The sequence below is a fragment of the Echiichthys vipera genome (genome assembly GCF_963691815.1).
Source record: "Echiichthys vipera genome assembly, chromosome: 3".
NCBI classification, from domain to species: Eukaryota; Metazoa; Chordata; class Actinopteri; order Perciformes; family Trachinidae; genus Echiichthys; species Echiichthys vipera.
The window spans coordinates 10,072,400-10,094,888 of NC_139828.1; the positions used below are offsets into that span (position 1 = coordinate 10,072,400).

General features: G+C 41.6%; 1 protein-coding gene across 1 annotated transcript; it reads left to right on the forward strand.

Moving 5' to 3' along the window:
• Positions 1-2,342: 2,342 nt before the first annotated feature.
• On the forward strand, positions 2,343-3,774 carry foxq2 (forkhead box Q2; the record flags this gene model as incomplete). Its single annotated transcript, XM_083910948.1, has 2 exons — positions 2,343-2,816; positions 3,400-3,774. 2 exons carry the CDS (start codon positions 2,343-2,345, stop codon positions 3,772-3,774), a joined length of 849 nt encoding a protein of 282 aa, XP_083767074.1.
• Between the last annotated feature and the right edge of the window lie 18,715 nt (positions 3,775-22,489).

A 22,489-nucleotide genomic window follows, 5' to 3' on the forward strand; every position in this document is an offset into this window, starting at 1 on the left:
CCTTTATTTGTTTTAAGTCCCAGAGATATTAAGGATATAAAGAATGGAAATAATAGACAATGATACTTTTCCGTTTGATGCAACACTGCAACCGTGAAAATGGCATTTTTTTATTTGAATATTTCATACACGGAAAGTGTCACAGTTTCACTGAAGCGCTACAAGAAGCAGATACAGAATAGGCATTAAAAATGTTTTATATGAATCTGATCTTACTTATGGGGAACTTTTTAAAGGGGGGTTTAGGTGCTTTAGTAAATCTCATATTTGGTCAAAAACACTTAAGGATCCATGACGTTTTCTTCATTGTAAAAATACAGATAGAACTGAGTTTATGTCAATTTTCAAAAGTGTAATTCACAGGATGTTTGATCTGTTTATCATAAGAAAAACAACATGAGCAAGAGTCACCTAAAACCACAGGAAATACATTCATCCCTGACATTAAAACATCATCAAAATCAGCGCACAAATGACACTTTTTAGAAGTAAAGTTTATTTAAACACAGTCATAGAGTCCTGACACATAATTACAGCGCGCTATTCAATAACTGTTCCCTCAAATTGAAGGAAAAAATACTTTCTGAAAGACAATAACTAGGAAGCAAAATATACATTACACAATTAAAGATTCCTATATTATACAGTACGATGTAGTAGTGCAGAAGCATTTCAGTTTTGATCCGTGAGATAGATCGTAAAAGATATCTACGGTTATATTTGTTGAACTCACTCACAAGCAGTAAAACACATCACTTATATTAGTCTACTGTTTTGCATGTGAATAAAAAACCTTTTCATCACTAATAACAAAGAAGTCTCTTTTATAATAATACTTTGTAGAAATTGTAATAAAGGTCACAAACAGGTCATGTCAACAATAGGGAATTCATTCATTAAATTTTTCCTTCACATGCTTTTGTGAAGAATCTGGCCGGATCCTCAAAGTCCGTGTGACGAGGCTGATGGGGAGAGATGGTATGGGAGAGCTGTCGATAGTGTCACCACTAGAGGGGTCCTTTTCCACAGCTTTAATGTTCAGTTCCCTATCGGTGTCTGCACAGTACATTTATTCTCTTTTCAGAACAGAAGACTCGACTGAATGCGTCGCCAAAACGCTGAACTCAACCCATTAAAGCGATAGTTTGGATTCATTGTGTGCCTTTTTTTTAACCTGAACTATCCCTTTAAAACACCAAAGTCACAATAACAGAAGCTTACTAACTGATCGAGGCAGCAGTAGACCAGCAACTCCTGTGATGTGCGCGTAAAATTACTGTTTTTGTCAAAGGGGTCTGGTGGCTTTGAATAGAGATACCATCTTCAGTTCCACTGTCCGACAGCAAGGTAGAGGGGTGAAAATATTCTAAATATAGCATAAACCTAAACCGATATAGACTTTTTTAGGTGGGCCTTTTTAGGCGCTGCCCCTGTCCACAACAATACATTGCTTTGCTTCTGTGCCGGTACTCTACTTGTCTGATTCTCCAAACTCGGGGCGTGCCGATCCGAACGCCATGTACTGTAGGTAATACACTGACTATGGATAAGTAGCCTACCTCATACAACCCCACTTCCAAAAATCTTAACAGTCCCTTTAATTACTGCTCAATGGTAATTTAAGTAATTCTTTGGACGGCATCCGCACGGACAAAACAACTTTAACAGGATAACACTGGTATCTAAAAGGCCTTTGACTCCACAGCATCCATCCTCCGCACACCATGTCTTACTAAATCTTTAGTGTTTAATCTCCCGTAATTACAAAGATTTGCTTAGGTTAATAAAAATAATCCGCCTCATTTAAGACCCCCTACCTGGACCTCCCCTGTGCCTTCTTTACCCCTTTCTGTGAGGGATAAATTCACAGTCATATAAATAGAGACACCTTCCCAACCGTGAAGCACAACTCTGCGATTCAGGAGCATAAAGGTTGTTGGATATTGAGAAAGTGGTTTTGATTGTCAGGTTTATCGGAGAGGTGAAAAAACTCAATTAGAATTTGTCGCTAAAGAAAGTCGCCGTATTTACTTACAGACTGACGTCATTTCCACAGGTCGAGATTGTGTCGTGAGCGCATCAAGGTTAACAACAGTTGAGAGGCTCATCTTTATCTGTGATCTTGTCAACAGTAAGACTTCAGCGGGAGAAGCGAGGGGATCTGAGGCGTTCAGTTTAGGAAGGGTCCTGCACTTTAAAAGGAAAAAGCCATGCTGTAAAACTCAGACGCAAAAAAAGACTTTTGGGAGAGAGACTTTTCATTTATCACGTGATACTTATTCATCAGTCAGTTTGGAGCCAATAACACCTTTGTCAGGAGTCTGAGATATCTTAATTCAGGGATGACAATGGAGGACAGAAGCAGCCGCACTGGCGGCAGAGAAAGACTGGGACTGAGCTTCACTATTGACTACCTTCTATTCAATAAAGGAGTCAAAGGTTTTAAAGAAGAAGCGTCAGGGAGCTGTGCAGCAGAGCAGACGGCGACCAACATGCTAAATCATCAGAATCCTAAACCCGAAGAGGTGGGGATTCGCTCTGAGGTACAGGAGAAGCGGCTACAGAGGTCAGAGGCATGGACTGAAGAAAGGAAAGTCAAAGAAGAGGAGGGGGATGATGAGAAACAAGAGGAGGGGGAAGAGGAAGTGACCACCACCACATCTACCAGCAGCAGTCCAGAGAAGTCCGCGGACAAACCTAATCAGTCGTACATCGCACTCATCTCCAAGGCAATCCTGGCGTCAGAGACAAAGAAACTGCTACTATGTGACATCTACCAGTGGATCATGGACAACTACCCGTACTTCAAGAGTAAGGTATGTTCACGTCAGTGTATGTGTTATTCCATTTACTGTAATTGTGGAGGAATTGAGGTGTTGGTAAGGCCATCACGAGACAGATAACGAGAACGCGTTCGCCCAAAGTCTTCGCCCTGTCATTGAGTCGCTGAAAAACAACGTGGTAGCCATTTTCACAAGTAAAGCGACCTACTTGGCACAGGTAATCTGTCTGAGTGGTTAGGCAATTAGGTCCTCGCTGGGACACTAGATGATCTTCTTGTTGGCGAATTCACAAATAAAGTAATCCTGTTGCTAGGTTGCAAACTGTCTCTGCCTTTACCAGGTGCAACAACAGATTGCACGTAGCCTAGTGGATTAAAGTTGATCACTGGTTTGACGTGCTAAAAACGTAACTCAGGGTGTCGTGTCTTACTGCGATCATATACGGTCTTGACACGTTATTGAGCACCCTGCCAACAACCGAGCAAGGTGACATCTTGAGGAGGATCAGCGTTACTTAACAGTCACCTGTGCTAATTTTCAATTGAGGACGCCCATTGTTGAACTCTTACTTAGGGTTCAGGTTTTGGCTTAACATTTTCTTTTCTTTCTCCAACAGGATAAAAACTGGAGGAACAGCGTGCGTCACAACTTGTCTCTGAACGATTGCTTCATCAAAGCAGGCCGCAGTGACAACGGTAAAGGCCACTTCTGGGCGATTCACCCAACAAACTACCAGGACTTTTCTAACGGGGACTACCACTGCCGAAGGGCGCGGCGGAGGGTACGCAGGGTAGCCGGACAGCTCCCCCTTTCCTCCCTGAGTTCCCCCTACTACCCTGCCTTCGCCCGGCCCCACAGAACCAGCTACTGGTGCTGCCCTCAAGCCCAAACATTCCCTCTGTCCTGCTTGGCACCCAGACTCTACTGGCCATGGTCCAGTGTGCAGCCACAAGTGGGGTTCCACCCGCGCCTGCATGCCTCTGTACCCTGAGAGTGCATAGTTTGTACTGTACTCACAGTTTAGCCCTGAATTACTGTTGGCTGGAAGAGAAATTTTAGAGTCTTATTTGCTTATGAATATCAGATGATGTTGAAACTGGAGTGGACACTGTTACATTATATTCTGCAAACTAAAGGGATTTTACGGTGTTTATTGATAAAATGTATAAATCTTATTGATTTACTGCACTTCTTTCATTTGTATTCTGAATGTTTTTAGAATAACACACACAATATTTTGTTATAATCTCATTAAATCATATTGAATTGAATTTTACTCAGCTGTTTTACTTTGAGTCTGTGTGTGTGTGTGTGTGTGTGTGTGTGTGTGTGTGTGTGTGTGTGTGTGTGCATGCGTGAGTGCGTGCGTATGTGTGTGTGTGTGTGTGTGTGTGTGTGTGTGCAATTGCCTGTGCGTGCAGATAGCACTAAAAGTGAGCCCAATGCTAAAATACCACCCGTTGTTAGATGCTAATTAGTCAAAGCTGTCGCCATGCAAAATCTTCTCTCTTAAGAGACTAAAATCAGGCGTTCCAAAGCCGACTCCCAAGGATATGAGGCCAGATAATCTGAGCAATCCCAAATAGTTTCAAGAAATAGGAAGCTTATCACACAGTGTAATCCATAAACGCTGCTGCAGAAAGAGAGGAACCACAGGAGGTCAGGGATGAAGGAAGCAGAGGAAAGGGAAGGGGGCAGGGAGAGAGAGAGGGGAGGGGAGGGGACGCTGATTTATTGGAGAGAGGTGGGACGGCTTTTTTAGGGACTCTGTATTTGTTAAGAAGCACCAGTCAGGGCAGAAAGATACTGAAGTTGAAAACAAAGTCACTGTCAAAATGAACACAATACATATCATAAAGTCTTTCTATCATTCTACAGCAGGAACAGTTCAGTTATAAGACGACAAAACACCGTCATAATAAGAATGAAGTCAATTTTTACCTGTTCGGCTCTCACATCAATAGTGAAATTCCTCTCTGACTTGCAAAGGTTGGCATTTACATCCACAGTGCTCCAGCCTAAGAGGATTAGGTCATACATTGACTTTTCCAAAGTTTGTTTGTCTCAGCTCATGTGGGCTTCTTATTTGCAAATTATTGAATATTTGAATAAGGCAATATTTGACATGAAATTAGATTCTAAACCTGCAAAACAATATGTCAGAAGGATAAAGCTTAAGAGAGAGAGAGAGAGAGAGAGAGAGGGAGAGAGAGAGAGAGGGAGAGAGAGGGAGTTATTTCTGCTCATTATAACAATGACAAATCCATCTAATTAATTATTGTTCACCAAATCTTCCTATTCAATGTCAGCAGCTAATTGGAGACCTAATTTGCTTAATTCCCATGAATTGCTCTCTGCATCAAATCCTCTTCAATTCACCAGCTTTAAGGCTTTAATTTGGTTGCATATGTTTGCTGTACACACACACACACACACACACACACACACACACACACACACACACACACACACACACACACACACACACACACACACACACACTCACACACACACACAAACACACAATCACACACACACACACTCACACACACACACACACACACACACGCACATGCATCTCCTAAAAACTCTTGCAGAAACACACATGCAATCATCCAAATAATAAAACAACTGTTAAGTTTAAGTGACGCTGTATATTCTACTTTTTTGTGTACATCTGAAATAATATAATAATATATATATAATATATTCACCATAAAGAAGCTTGTTCTTGTTAAAATAATGTAAAACAAAAACAAAAGAAAACGTCACTTGAGTTCAACAAACTCACACAAAATTATAATTAACTACCTTGAATAAGATTGAGGTCATGAGTTGTGTACGTGTGTATGTGTGTGTGTGTGTGTGTGTGTGTGTGTGTGTGTGTGTGTGTGTGTGTGTGTTTGTGTGTGTTCATATGTGCATGTCATTTAGTTAATCTAATGAGATGGGCGGAGGGGTGCAGGGGGCCGTAGATTAAGGCACAAAGATTTGTTCCTGATTAGCAGAGAGTGAGGTAAGGAGATCAGTCGTGCTGAGATGGCGATGAAACATTATGGCCGTGTTTTAATGCAACACATTTACAGCAGCATTCCAAAGCTGATTCCCGTCAGCTTACACGTATCTCATTGATTTGACCGTAGACTCGACACACACAACAGTTCACAGGACACGGGATGAAGCCTGAACCTGCACATAGATCAAAGATATACACAGGAAAAAGGAAAAGGTTGGTTTTCAGCCTGTAGCTCGTGGCGTGTGAGCAGAAATGATTTAACCCAATACTCCTTTTAAACAGAGGATTAACTGAATAACGTCGAATATATCTGTTTCTGTCTTCATGACTGTTATTATATTAAACTCATAAGACATTAACTCTGACACACTTTACTTATACACTTTACTTTACTTGAAATAAAAGGCTTAAAACTAATATTTGAATTGTAATGAATAGCTTTAATTCCCTGAAAATGGCTGAATACTTCATTAAAAAATGCATTATGAATAATGTTGAGAAGAACTTTTAATGGTCAGATTTTTACGTCTGGGGTATAGTTTACAAAAGAATCGTCTTGCTTGTCTACAAACCACATCTTTTTAATTAACTGATGTTAACTGATGTAGATGATGGTTGATATCTGACTCTAACAGTTACGGCTGAAGAGCTCTAAAACATCTGGACTAAATAAATCATCTTTCAATAAGGCCTTACTTGCTACTGACTCAAAATACTACTACTACTACTACTACTGCTAATAATAATAATAATAATAATAATAATAATAATAATAACAACTATTTAAAAAACAAGAGGTCCAGCACTAATTTATTAATTTAACATTCTTTTATTTTCCTTTAGTTTGACTTAAATTGCTGCAGTATATTTAAGGTATAAGTTTTAAAAAGAGTAAAAAAATAAAATAAAATAAAAATAAAACTTTATGGTTCTGTTTTCTGTGACTATTACTACTACTACTACTAATTACAATAATATTATTAATGATTATAATAACAACAATAAGAATAAGAATAAGAATAATGTAGAAAATGAGAGCATTTATGTCCACTCTTCCAAAAAAATAAAATCTGAACGGTATTAAATGTACACACGTGATTTTCCAAATGAAAACATGAACTTTTTGTCTGAACTCATTCTCTTAATTTTCCTCAGAAATCTGAGTTTGGTCGTGGTGCTTCTGTAAAAACTGAATGTACTCTCAATGGGCCCAAAGCCTGGAGGAGTCCAAATTGCGCGTCTATTAGAAAGCATGATTGCATAGAAGTAAGTAGTATTTAAGGCTTCGGAAGCGCTGTAGTTGACTCCAAACCAGCTGCTATTTTCTGGTTGTGTCCCACCATGAACAATAGCGTGGCCCTGGCGTTACCTCGGCTTCAAAGACTCCATAATAGTCAATCGATGAGAATGCGAGGCGCTATTCTGCAGATTACTGTTAACAATAATTTGCCTCCTAGTGCACCGTTGCCATCTTTGAAGCAATGTTTTATTGCCTTTTTTTTTTTCATCTGCATCTGTCATCCCCGAGGTCCACTGTTTGATCTCTCCCCGCCAGTGTGCGCCTCCCCGGGGTCGCGTTGACCTGTTGATTGGCAGCTGCGATCAGACATATGGTGGGACGAGGCATCGACCGGAGCTCCCCGGAGACAAAAGCAGACTAGTGGGGTTTTTTTTTCTTTCCTTTTACCCCCTCTTTCACCGCGCTAAGGAGCCGAGCACCATCACCGAGGAAGGGGTCTGATCCGGCCACTAGATGACGCAATGTGCAAGCGAATATTTGCTGCAGCTTCGACCATTTAATGTAAGTGGATGTGGCAAAGTTTCCCCCTTTTTCTCTGTAACCCAGAGTCAGTTATTCATGTTGGAAACTAAGATGTTGCATAACGGTGGCGTGCTAATGAAGCGCTATCTGAAGGGTTCATTTGCAAAAACTGATATCTTTTATCTTTTCCTAAATCATGTTTTTGTGCAAAGTGAAACTGGTGTTGGCATATTTTGCTAAGATATCTCTTTTTTCATAAATCGTTTTTTAATTGGGCACTCAAATAAATACAAGTCAAACTGGTGTTGATTTATTCATTAATGAGAATGTCTTCTATGTATTTTTGCAAATTAACGCATTTATACATAATGCTCTTTAGTCTAAATTTGAAATATCAGTATTTCCCCAGCTCTTATTAGTCCTTAACATAAAGAAGATACTTCCCTGTGTAGTGACACTTTGACCCCTATATTAGGGCCTAATGGCAGGGAGGTGCAGCCATTTTGTAGATAAAATACGGCGGCTTTAGCAGGACAAATAATAAATGTGGATTTGGCAAACCAGTGTGTTTGCTCAGTGTTCATGCCAAGCTTCTTTGGATTCTGCCCAGCTGTGTGTTCCTTCACTGGAAACCAATTGGGGATAGCTTGAAAAAAAAAAAGAACAGATGTGATACTCAACCTGGTGTGTGTGTGTGTGTGTGTGTATGTGTGTGTGTGTGTTTGTGTGTGTGTGTGTGTTTGTGTGTAAGTGTTTCTGTATGCATGATTTCAGCATGCAGATTGCAAAACACCCCCATCTCTCCTCCTATGGTGAGCGGAGTGTTGCCATGGCGATGCATCCCTTGGCCAGGGCCTTGCAGTGATCCACACTGACCCTGGTTGGTGACCTCTGACATTAAGGCCACGGCCAGGGTCAAAAGGTCAGCGATGGCCGGAGGGCAACAAGAGCACTTCCATGATTGGCACTCTGACATGCTCGCTGCCCCCCTTCATCTGCAGCGCTCACCTCTCTCCCAGTTTGCACCTCTCATTTGCATTTGTTACCATCAGCTGCAGGAGGTTCATCCCACGTTTTTTTACACCTACAGCAGCAGGTAGCCTGTTCTGCACTCACGCCAATGCAAGGCTCAATATCGGATCATTTGCATTCAATGCTGCTGTACGTCCTTGGTTCGTCCACTTCAGTTTTAGTGTAAGTTGTGACGATAAAATGCAATCTCTCCTGCAGCCTAACATCCTGTATCATGACGGTTATGATAGCAGTAATGATCACCAGTATTCCCATGGTCCGTGCAATCCACTGTATGTGAGGATATTTATAGTTCTTCATGTGATAGTGTGCGTGTGCATGTTTGTTCATTTCCAGGAGGGGGGCGGGGGCAATGCACCACACCGCGGTTCTTCTCGTGGGGGAATAATTACAGGAACGTGGGTACTAAAAGTCATGTGACCCTAGCCTTCTTCTCCCAAATAATTTATCCCCCCCAGCTGATAGCTCGTCAATATCAATTTATTAATTTAACAGTTCTGGACTGATAAAAGGTAGTGCGCGCAGTTAGCTCGCTGAAATGGAGGAATAAGGATGAATTTTACAGTGCAATGGTGTGAAGGGAAGGAGAGAGGGAGAGACTGGAGGACAAAGCGAGGGGGGGAAACAGCACAGGGGTGATCAATGGCAACACAGTGTAGAGAGATGCATATTCGCTTTGACAAAATGGGCCACCATCGCTCATATTCCAAGCATATCGAATGAAACTTATGAAAATTAATACACTTATTATCACCATATTAAAAATTATGATTGAAGATAGCCCACTCATTGTATTGATATTCAAATGTCTCCTATATATCGATCAGCACAACCCAGTTTTTCGCTAACCTCTTCGGGTGAACCTGTGCCACAATCCAGGAGGTGGAAAAAAAAAAACATGCTTTGAAAATGTTAATTAGCAACACGAAGAAAACCCTTTTGTCTCGGTACCTCAGAGGTGTTATACAAGACGCTCGTTTCCTGGAGGATGCTTCTTCCAAAAACAAAGATGCTCAAGAAAAACACATAAACGCGACCTCTTACATGTGACCCCTCTTGACCTCCCAGCACTTCCTTTGCATCCTGATTTTTTAAAAAGGGTAATGAATATACATCTGCCATAAAGCAGAACACATATATCATCCAGTGTCCACCACAAAACAGTCAACCTGGAAGCTATCCTATTCCCAGAGCCATTACATAATATCCCTGAAGGAGGCTAAAAGGTATTTTAACAAGACCCACTGCTCTATGACCTTTGACCTCTTCTCAGTTGACCCAGAGCTTCTGACCCCACTTACACTAGCCAGTGACAGTGCTGGACACGCAGATCCTGTACACTTCCTGGCGTGAGAAGACAAAGAGATTCAGTTACAAATTAGTGCATGTGAGGACTCAGCATTTTCTGTTAGTGGCTGACAGATTTGCTGAATTTGTTGATCTATCATCCTATGTGTAACTCTTTTATTCGCCCCGAACTGTCAGGAAAATAAGCTCAATCCAATTGCATCTTGTTGTTCTGTATGTTGTCGCATTATATAATCCTTTCTTCTCTGCAGGCTCCGAGGCTCCCCTCTCACGGACAATCACTGTAGTGGATTCTCCTCGGGTCTTTGGAGAGCTGCGGGGTGGCAAGTGTCAATAGAAGTGGAGTGTGTGAGTGTGAGAGATGATAGACTGAGGTTAAGAGGTGTCAACACAGAAAGAGAGAGGGCTTGAGGACTCTTCACCGGAGCCCGCCCGACACTCTGACAGTCTCCTCAACCTCTCCTCTGATTAACCTCTCTAAAGACGCCATTGAGACACGAATGCTTCACACAGAAACACGAACAGACATGCAGAAGCACACACACACACACACACACACACCACGCTGATTCGTCTACACAGTCTTTACGAATCCCATTCTCTTCCCTCAAAGTCACACACTTCTGTGCAAGGCTTCATTTCATCTGTGTGCGTTTCCGCGTGTCAGACACACATCCGCTCCGAGGTGTGGAAACCTGAAGATGTGTTGTTCACAGGCACAGAAACTCTCTGAAAGGTTCTGCCAGTCAGGAATGGATTTGTTACACCTCTGATGTGCTGTATGTGTTCAGTCAAGTGTAAGATACAACAGAGCCATCCCACCGGGCTTTGCACCTGTCAGGTGGTGTAGTGCAACATACAAATGGCAGAACACACACCGCCATACATTGTCACTCTGATGCGCGCACTCTAAAACACTGCTTCTTTCTATATTACCATTCACCTATACACAGCGCTCCCGTTTGCACACTAAATTATCGCTTTAAGTATTTTCAATTTAATATACTTTTTCAAAGTACATTGAAATACAGTTTAAATGAAGTGTTTTGTAGATATATACTTAAATACACTTTATTAAAGAATACTAATAGTCGATTACAAAGGACTTCAAACTAAGTGCACTTTCAATAAGTACACTAAATTACAATTTTACTATGTACTTTATTTGCAATTTCGTATACTTTCTAAGAGTATAAGTTGAACTTGATGACATTTATTTTGTAATACACTTTTTAAAAGTAGATATACTTTAAATCAAGCATAAAAGTATACTTGCAAACACTTAAGTACACTTAAAATAAATTTCTAACACACTAGAGTATAGTACTTTTTTAACCTTTTGTGTAGAATTGCTTCTTCAGAGCTGCACACATCTCTTGGATTGACACTAGGCTTGAGAAGACAGTAAGCACTCAATATATATATGTAGCTATATATCATGTAATAACATGTAAGGTTTGCAGTTTCATACTTAACAGAACAACATAACATCGACACATGGACTCCATAGGTTCAAAATGTATTTTTCTTACTTGTCTCCACATGGAATTAGATCAGTTTCTGGTTAAATAAGTTGGACTAGTGTTGAGTTTTCTTGGCTTTGATTTGACTTGGTTTGGTTCTGTAAGGTGTGTTTTGTTGGTTTAGCTCTACTGGTCTCTGCAACATGGCCTTGACTTTATTTGTTTTGGTTTTAAAATATGCTCCTCTGAGATTTCTGCCGTCGCCCTGATACCATGATGGTGAACGGACTTTAGTTTGTGGTGCTCACAGAACTGGAAAATTACAATTTAGACAAATCAAGAGCAATGTGTCTCTCTACAGAGTCTTACATCCAGAGAGACACCAAAAAATTGGTGTTCAGTGTCTCAAGGACCATTTGACATGAGCCTCGGGAGGAGCTGAAAACTGAACCACCAAACCCTCAAGTCAGGGACGTACACAAGACCGGGCTAAAGTTGGCCCAGCAACAGTCCATTTGCCCTCTTTTGGCTGTGCTGCCCCTCTGGAGGTTTCCTTTTTGCTGTTGTGCAGTGGTAGGTCTGGCAAGGTGCAAAGGGTGGCAACTGCAACCTCTGCAAAAAAAATGTCTTGTCACCCCAGTTTTGGACAATCGAATAAAATAAAATACAGGCTATATGAAAAGTTGTGGCTGGTCGGAAGCACAGACTGTAAAAAAGAGCAGTCAGACGTTTACAGGAGCAAACCTCTAAAGTCCGAGTGCAAGTGAATGCAGCGTCAGATAATGCTCCTGCAAGCCTAGGTGAGAAGTTGTGGCGATGGGAGGGAGGCAGGGGATGGACATTCATTCATTCATTCATCTTCAACCGCTTATCCCGGGGTCGGGGTCATGGGGGGCTGGAGCCGATCCCAGCTGACATTGGGCGTGAGGCGGAGTACACCTTGGACAGGACGCCAGTCTATCGCAGGGCACATAGAGACGTCAAAAAAACAACGGTATTCTCATAAAATAATAAACAAACAAGCAGCCACGCCACAGTGTGAAGCCAGGAGCCGTGAGAACAGAAGGTTTTGTAACAGAGCGATTTCACCCAGCTGCCACTAGCTGTCCCTGCAGCAGGCAGCAGCTGTTTTCTTCTGGTCCCGGCTGCACACAGCTTTTTTTCTGTGAAATGTTTGTGTAGAGTTGCCAACTTCCACCAGCAGAGATACAGAACGTCTGCAGATGGATAGTGGTTGACTAAACTCACATATTCACCAGTGTTTACAAGAGTCTTCTGATTGCCTGCAGCTACCCACATCTCTGAAACTGCTCATTCTGCAGAAAAACACGTCCATATTTTAGATCGGTCGTGCCAGGACAACATAGGAAAGCACCCAGTTTATAAAGGCACTAAATCTCTCACACTGAGGTCCAAACAAAAAGCCACATAACTCAGCAATGCAGTTACAGTTCCTTCGAAGATAAGTACCTAAGAGTTTGCACTTTCATCATATTTTCATATTGAAGCTCAAAGACAAACTACATTTTTGCCGTTTAATCAGAATTACTAGAGAAACACTGTATATCTTAGATCGTTGGAGTTGGGTCAGGTTAGAGCAATACTGGGAGTAGAACACGGGCGGTCTGGGTAAAAACCAGGAATCCTTTTGCCACCGTACGGAAATTATTGTTAGTTAATTAACTATTGTGTCTCTTTATCCAACTAATCTACAGAACTTGCTATACAAAGTCAAAGTCAAAGTCAGGTTTATTGTCAATTCTTCACATGAACAAGACGTACAAGAAATCGAAATTGTGTCTCTCCCTCTCCCATGCATAGACTAGACAAGACAAAGACAAGACACGATTAGTAAAGTACAAGACACAATGAGTAAGTTTAAGAGGACTAGTCCTCAGTCAGTACCAATATAGTTAGTGAGAAAATGACTTTTTGGGGTGAATCAACACTTAGAGCAATATACTACCGACCAGCCTTTATATATGGGGATAACGTGGCCCTTCATTTAGTGGTTGTTCTCCATGAACAGCTGATGTAGGTGAACTACTGGACTTATGTTGGTTTTGAAAGGTTTGGTTTTGGAAGGCGAGTTTGGTCGTGTTGAATTATTGAGTAAAAGCTTACCCTCACTTGCAGCGTGTCTCAAATCCATACTACATATTAATTAGATACTAAATATACTTTATATTAACTCTATACACTTTGTTTTATCACTTATTATACATCAAACTGCAACTTTAGAATGAAATGCCAATTCAATTTCACAAAGAGAGGGGAGCATATATATTTTTTTGTTCTTTCATGTCATATTACTACCTACAATTCATTTGAAAATGTGTTGCAGCTGTAGGCAGCCTCTCAAATCCTTTCTATGCATTGCATCATGGGATAATATTGTCCATTGACAGCATACTCAAAAATCAACCCTATTTAATATGCACACTGTCGTATTCAAGGGTTAGTAAGTATGGATTTGGGCTTTTGAAACTCTTCTACTTGGCATTTAATTTCCTTGCTTCACTCCTGTGGTTCTACGTTCTGTTTGTGTTCATGATACCAAGACTAAGGTCATTTTACTTGGTGTTGCTGGGATCTTCTTGGGGGTTCAACATTAAGCCAAGCAGCAGAAGAGATCCTTGTGACATGGCTTCCCTCTCCATCATGCTTTGGCTTAAAGAAAATGGCAGTGCTCGAGTGACCAGACAAAACTGCACAGAAATAGAGATATAATACACACAGTGTGTGTGGGCTATGGATTGCCGAATGTGAGAACAGTGCATGAGTCAATACCTAAATGAAGAAAGATGCTGATGTGAACACAGATATATGACTCATATCTGTAAGAGTTGACATGCAGGCAGGCAGGTTCATGAATCTTAATAATCAGAGATGAGAAGCAAGTAGAATGAATGGTATTACAAAGATGTGTCAGTGTAACGACATGTGAGTGTTTGAAACAAATAGTCACGTTGACAGCGACGGATATAAGACCCTGACCAACAACTGGTGCCAAACCGGCGCTTGTCTCTCTCCCATCCCCTCCCTTTCCTCCTCAAAACCTGTGAGGTAGAAAATAGGGAGATATGAAGAGGTGGGGATGGAGGGAGATAAGCTGAGGTGGAGATAGAGACAGGTGAAAGAGGTTAGGGTCATAGCACATGCTCCTCTTGGCCTGCTCTCGCCAATGTTGTTTTATTAGCCCTGTCAGATTGTAATTTGCCCAACTGTAAACATACAGAACAGGCTTAATTAAGAATTTTTGAACGGGGATACGGTCAAGTCCGGAAACATTAGAGAGATGCAACCGGGTGTCGTAAAGATTGATTGAGACGGAGGATGGAAGGACGTGGTTAGAAACAGAGGGTGGAGGGAGGAGGGGTGGGGGTGGTGTGTATGTTACGATGGAGGGGTATTCTTGTGTTGCTCAGGGCAGTAGGGTGAGATAAGTTTGGAAAGATAGGGGCAAACGATTTTTAATGCATTAACAACCCGGCTGTGCGAGGCAATAACAAGGACAAGATCAGCGTTAAAATGTTTGACATCCTGCTTCGAGATCAATGCATCCCGGACAGGGCACACAGACACACGCCGCGTATTCACCTCAACTACCGGCACAGATAACACACACACACACACACACACACACATACACACACACACATGCACACACACACTCTAACCTTAACAGGACACAGAGCATGTGGGTGGTTGCATGAGTTAACAGCCTTCAAACCTCAGGGCGATGTGTAGAGAATAAAAAACAATTCCTATATCCATAACAATATCCGCAGGTAAAAGCATCTTTAAATCAAAACAGAGAGGGAGCATCTGGAGTAGTTTGCTGAGAGCTGTGCGGACTACGTAAAAGCCTAGCAAACTAAAAGAGTAATGAGCCTATCCATATCTCCCTGTGGACCTTAAGTTTGCATTCAATACATTATTTACAGCTGAATTTTTTACTGAGGTATAGGTTCCTCTCAGGAGTGTTTACAGACTAGTGCTCTAACTGCTTTCCATCGCCTGCAGTTGAGTCGAGCAACCTTCAGAGGCAATGCTTCTTCCCCACATTTACAAGACTGTATATATATGTTTAACACAAAGCTCTGAGTTATATCAATAGTGCTGCTGGATGTGTACTGTAAATTGCATTTTTAAATCCTCTTTAGTGTCTAAAAAGAGGGGGAAAGGTATCAGTAATTCCCCCTGTTGTGTGGTGCATTGCCCACTTTAACCTCCAACTTGAGGGTTTATTTGTGTTGAAGGTTTATTTTGTCTCATTTGTACTCATTGCAGGTGGAAGTTTGGCTGCGCCTGAAGGTTAGGTTTATGTTTGAAATTTATGTGAGTGACTCTAAGTGTAAACAGGTGTAAAGATGGGGCCAAAGAAATCGGATATTGGCAAGAATTCAGAATTGAAGCCCTGAACTGTAAAATATACAATCTGCTTAAATGTAGCGTGTATAGTGTACATTTGAGGAGGTTAAATGTAATGTCAGCTGCAGGATTATGGTCTAAATCATTTGTCTGTGTGCTGGTTTTAAAGTACGGTCTTCTAGATCTGAAGATTTTTTTTTTCTATAAGAAGCCCCCGCCCGCTCCCCTCCAAGCCAGAATACACACCAGCTACTGTAGCCTGAGAAGTCCCTGCTCCCTTTGTCTTTGTAGTTCAGCAGCTCTCGTCCAAAATACTGTAACTTCTGGGAAACAGGGAGGTCTCAGCTCTCTGTTCACAGAGCACAACGAGCAGAGACTCTTTCTCCATCTCTTTATGACGCGCGCTCTCTTTCTTTGTCTCTCCCTTTTCAAATAGACTATTTGTCATCTCTGAAATAGAGCATTTCAAAAATTCAACCTGGAGCCAACCCCCACCCTAACTCCCCTCTATTCTCACTCTCAATTCCCCAGACTCTGGCCAGCTACGATCAATAACCTATTGATCAACTCTCTCCATTCCCATTACACACCAGTGCCAAAAGAGCCAACCATTTTCCCTGAAAAGCTGATGTGGAGCATGTTTGCAATGGTAAGGTTTCTCTCATTTCAGCGGGTTATTATTAAAAGCATACGGCGTGTGAGTGCTTTGGTGCTCTGTGAGGTTGAGTGGTGAAGCGGCTACGAAAGGAAATGCAGTTACCTTTCAATTGAAAGGTATCGCACTGAAGTAAAGCAGAGTACGGCTCTTCACTGAGGTAAAACAGGAAAGGTGAGAGCATTACCACATACATAGAAAGTAATTCTTTTTCCAGTTGTTTCTACTTCATTTCTCTCCCCCGCCCTCTGTCTTTTCTCTCTCTCTCTCTCTCTCCCCCTCTCTCTCTCTCTCTCTCTCTCTCCCTCTCTCTCCCTCTCTCTCTCTCTCTCTCCATAGACAATGCTACGGGCAAAATCAATACTGGGAAGAAAAAAAGAAGGCATATTTTTAGCCTGTTATTATATGAGCTGTACAAGGAAAACAGTGTTTGTGGAAAAGACAGAAATGCCAAGGTGCTGATAAGAGGAAGATTGGGTGGGAGAGATACAAAAGCAGTGAAAGAGTGAGAATGATGGTGGTGGGCTGTGTAAGGGAAAGTCTAATGGAGATGGATCAAACGAAGGTGGAGATAAGATGGGGTAACTGTGAGAAAATGGCTGATGTCTTGACCAAGGGATGTAGCTCTGTGAAGCCGGCGGGAGAATGGCTGCAAAAAGAAGTGTTGATATGGTTTTTGAGGGTGTTTAATGTGAAAAGTGATGAACAGATGTTACGTTATCTGAACTCTCAGCTTTGTTTTTTGCTTTCACACATTTAATATAACATTATTTCTCTGCTTTACACATCTGCAAAGGAGTCGCTTAGTCGTTGCACGTGCCTAAATCACACTTATTGCACAACAACACACATTAATTCTCTTTAATGCAGCTTTACTCCACCTCCTGTGCATGTCCGCGCTCTCTGTGGATTGCTGTACACTCGGACTACACCACAGCCTTCACTTTCACTCTTACTGCCAATGGCTTTCTGATGGACTCCCTTTCCCTAACCTCTGTTCGGGCTCACCTCTGTGCCGCTGCCAGTCAACCTGCAACCCTCCTCCTATTGGCCAGAGATGCTCTGTTGATCAAATGGTGGGGCCGTCCAATTGGCCAGAGAGCTCAGGGGGGAAGGAAAGCATTGATTTATCTGTGGTATTAGGGGATCAATTAATCCCCATTGTGTGTGCCAGCACAGATAGTCCAATGTGTCTTATTTGGTATGGCTTGTTTCTGCTCGGCCAAGATAAGAGTCTCTCCCATCACTTCCCTCTATGAGCAACAAATCAAATCAAATCGAAAAGGATGACGGCACACGGAGGGTTCCTCCCCAGGCTGTGGCTGGCTGATCACAATAAGGAGATGCCATCAATATGAAAAGTAGTCGGTGCAGAAGAAATGCCGCTTGTTTTGTCTGCCCTGTTGCCATGACAACCCAGCATGAGGATATAAACATTTTCAAGTAACTCGAATTGTCTCATGACCCCGTTTAAGATTGATCAATGACGTTTAATTCAAATAACAAGGAAATACAGTCTGCACACTGTTAGAGCTGCAACCATTCAGGCTGTCCTCATTCACTGCTCGTTATACAAACACCAACGGAAAGTCATTCATACGTATTTCAAATATTTATTACTGTAGAAATTGGCTCCAGGGCAAAGAAGGAAATAAGCAAAATCTGTAGGGTCCTGAAACACAGGACCTTGTTTGCATGACAACAGTGTTCATGTCCCAGAAGTTCTGAGCCGAACAACAACCTGAACCGGTACGATCACATACTGGTTAACGTTTCACGGTGTTAAAGAAAATTTCATTTCTCTGAAGATTTTCTTACCCCTTGATGAGAATATGCTGAACTATTAAAGGATAGAGTCACAGTTTTTCAAGTCTTTCTTGTAACAATACTAACATGCACATATGTACATTAAACGAATTCTCAGTGAATGTTGTACTTAAAAACTCAAAACTTCAAGCCTCGTATTAGCTTTGGCTAAACTTTAGGATGTGAGGACTGCGGATTTTGTCCCTCATCACTTACATTAAAATAGTATGAAGGGGTTCCTTCACATCCAATGTGAACTTAAGAAACATGCAGAATTACTGTTTTGGTTTATTGTAAGGTCCGAATACAGTCTGAGCTGGGATACACTCCGAACGGCTCTCACTAAAGTTTGATCAACAATCCGAGTCTGGGCCAATGGCTGCACATGTCACATGATTATGTGACGTGACAAGCAAACATGGATCCTGATGAGCCATAATGGTGGCAAGCTAACAAAGGCAACAGCGCTCCCACTGTCTCTCTAATTGTTGCTGTTCTGCACTGAGCACAACCCGGACTTCGTTGGACTTTGCGGGGAAATTGGTGCTCATACCGCTGCGCTAACAGCGCTAACTGAGCACTAGCTAGCTCCACGGTTAGCTCACACTCTATGGGGCTTATGTGGAAGAGTGGTTGATGTGGATATCAATAGAATAACTGGAAGAGCCTCAGTTTTCCTTACTTGCCAGAGAAGTTATTGGTAAAGCACGTATGCATTGACACATTCAGACACCAAAAGCTTGAAGAATACAAAGAACTTAACATAAGATAGAGAGCTATCCCAAGGACCAAGGACCACCTTATCTGCTTTGGCGCCAGAATAGTAAAACAACCTTTTGTAGAGCCTTTTTGAGACATGCACGCACAGTCGGACCAGCCTGGACTGCAACACACACTTCATAGTGACTTCATTCTCTGCGCAGGACTCCATTACTCCATTATATCTTTATGTAGCAAATAGTTGTTTGATTCTATATTAATGCTGAATGAATATCTAGTACTGTTTAAAAGAAAAAGGCGAACATATCTGTTGTGTATAGACAGCCTAAGTTTGTCCCTTTTGAGATTGTGTCACTCAACCTTGTGTTAAGTGCATGCATCATTACTAAATACAACCAAATACATGCCCATGTGCAGTTCTCCCATGTCTCGGGTTTCCTTGTTATTAAAAAGGAGAATGAGTAAACAACAAAACTGGCGGCGAGGACGGGCTTCAATCGATTACTGAAAAATCGAGAAAAAGAAAAAAAGACAATTAGGTCTTTGTTCAAGTAAGAAATGCCCCAAAATGGCAGTTTCTGTTTTTCTTCGTCTTATAAAACTGTAAATTGAGCATCATTGTGTTTTGGCCTATTGGTCGAACAAAACAACACATCTGAAGATGTCACCTTGAGCTTGTAATTTCTGACATTTTATAGACCTAACTCTTAAATCGATGAATGGACAAAAGTATTAGAAGGATGAATCGATGATGTAAATCGTTAGTTGCTGGGCCAACATGCGGCGTCTTAATCATATGTGATGCACATAAAGACATAGCACCCAACACTGAGAAACCAGGAGTATGAATGTGAGCAACATACTGTACTGCACATTTATGTGAGTGGGAATGCAATCATAGCCAGGGGAGGAAGGGAGAAGGGTCAATGTGCTGATAGTTGCCGATACTCGCTGTGAGATGACAGTGAAAAGAAAAGGTAAGAGAGACTAGGATAGAAGTGGGTGCTAATTCCTACTTTTCAGTTTAAATAAAGATTGTAGCTGGATAAAAGCCATTAAGGGAGAAATCAGACAGGGCATGCTATGTAGGACAAGAGCTGACTGCAGGGAGGTGAGTGGTGGGATCGATACTCAGTCGATGCGCTCAACACCCAGCTCTGCACACACACACACAAACACACACACACGGAGGGGCATGTAGTATTGCTGGGCATCTGCATGTGTGTGTGTGTGTGTGTGTGTGTGTGTGTGTGTGTGTGTGCAGCAGTGACTAATGGAGAAAGAGAGGCAGCCCGGAGAGAAAGAGCGCATGCAATATACAATTAACTCTCTTTTTGAGTGAGGGAATATTAAACACAGGCTGCTTGTGCGGACTGTAATTTGTAGTGATAAAAGTATTAAAGTAAAGCACTTGGACAAAGATGGAAGGGTGGACAGCTGCAGAGATGGATTTATTTTGGGAGGCACGATACAGTTAACAAAGATAGATGTTTCAAAAGAGCGTCTTCAGCCCGAACCGGAGCCTCAGTACGACTGCAATCACTCTGCATTCTGTCCTCCTCTCCTCTCCTCTCCCTCTCTTTTACCTTCTCCCCCCAGCCTCCCTTCCTCTCTCCCTCTTTCTCTCTCTCTGTAGAATTGATCGACTATGTCTCCTCAATCCATCTCTCCCTCTGTCGCCTAGCAACGGGTGCTCTATCGGGTGTGGAGGGTGGGAGTTTCACAAGGGGAGGGGTGGGAGGAAAAGAGGTAGGAGGGGAGGGAAGGGGGGGCATGTATGGGTGGTGATGTTGGGGGGGGGGTTTAGGCAAAAGCCAATTGTACTTGATTCCACATTTATTCTGACTGATACATGTTTCCCTTTCATACTCCGACTACGAGGTTTTTACTGCTTGGCTGATTAATATAAAAAAAGATTTACAAGATAACAAAACGATGCTGGCAGAGAGATTTTTCACTATTTATTACATCTTTTTAAAGGAAAAACATGCTGCAGTTGTAGCACAACAAAAAAATGTTTGATATGAGAGCCAGGATGAGTAGTAGTAGTAGGTCACTGCTTCTGTTTGTGTGTTTGTGTGTGTGTGTGTGTGTGTGTGTGTGTGTGTGTGTGTGTGACTACAAATCCGACCGAGCAGTCTATCACTTTCCCTGAAGCCGTGTCACTGCTTCATACAGTGAGCCGTCTCGTTTTGTGAAAATACAAAAGCACACTGGTGCGAATCCTGCGCTTTCAAATGGATCTGTACGCCTCCTATCTGTCTCCACAACACGGAGAAGAGAACAAAACAAGAAGAAAGTATAAACTTCCAGGGTCTTTTGGCACATAAACACAGTATTCTCATTGTGTTTTTAAAACAATCCACATCTGCTGATCACAACACCGTCGCTTTGAAAAGATGCAGAATTATATTAAACACTCTGCATTAAATCAAAACCAGTATTATTTTGGTGCAAAATAAATACGATAAAATGTGGGAAATATAATAACACCCCTGTGGCCTTGAGAATCATTGTTGATTGGTGCATGAATATGATTTGAAACAAAAAGCTGTTAAAAATGGTCTGTGTACAATCCCTGAATTAACATGCATATGGGAATAAGAATAAACGTCGAGCAAGAAGCATTGTTCTGTTTTTAAGACCTTATCCTTTTGATCTACACTTAATGTCTGATCCCCTTTGAGGAAGATGTGTAGGCTATTCTTTAAGCCTAATAAATCCAGCGTTAGCAGTACTTAAGAGGAGGAAAAGCTGTGTGGTTTAAAACCAGCAGGGCAGGGGGAGCAGAACAATGAATAATGCTCTTAACTAGCTTGTGAGATAATACATACACATTACAATCTATAATCATTCTAATCTACGATCTATGAAGCAGAATGAATGTATAGATATTTGTGCCTCGGCTCAAAGCTTTTATATACATCCACATTACGGTTGTGATCGCTTTAATCCGGGAGCTAAAAAGTACAAACCTGTGTGTGTGTGTGTTTGTGTGTGTGTGTGTGTTTACAATATAGATTTGGATGATGTGTACGGCAAGTTATTTTGATATGTGATAGCTTTCACTTAAATACACACGGGCGCGCGCACACACACACACACACACAGACACACACACACACACACACACTTAACACACACACACACACACACACACGCACGCACAGTTAAACTTCTGTTGTCTCGTCAGTCGAATAAAGCGGATCAAAACATTAAAAATTAGTCCAGTTGTGGTTCGTTTGCATCTGATAAGCTGGAGTCAAGTGGCTTTAAATATATATATATGTGTGTGTGTGTGTGTGTGTGTGTGTGTGTGTGTGTGTGTGTGTGTGTGTGTGTGTGTATTTAAGTGAAAGCTATCACATATCAAAATAACTAGCTGTACACATCATCCAAATCTATATTGTAGACACACACACACACAGACACATATATGTGTATATATATATCTATATATACACATATATTATAATAACGTTTTTTTCATATAGGTTTTGTCAAATATGTACATTATCCATCGATCCATCATGTGACATTTATATGAATCCTGAACCATCTAAATATAAA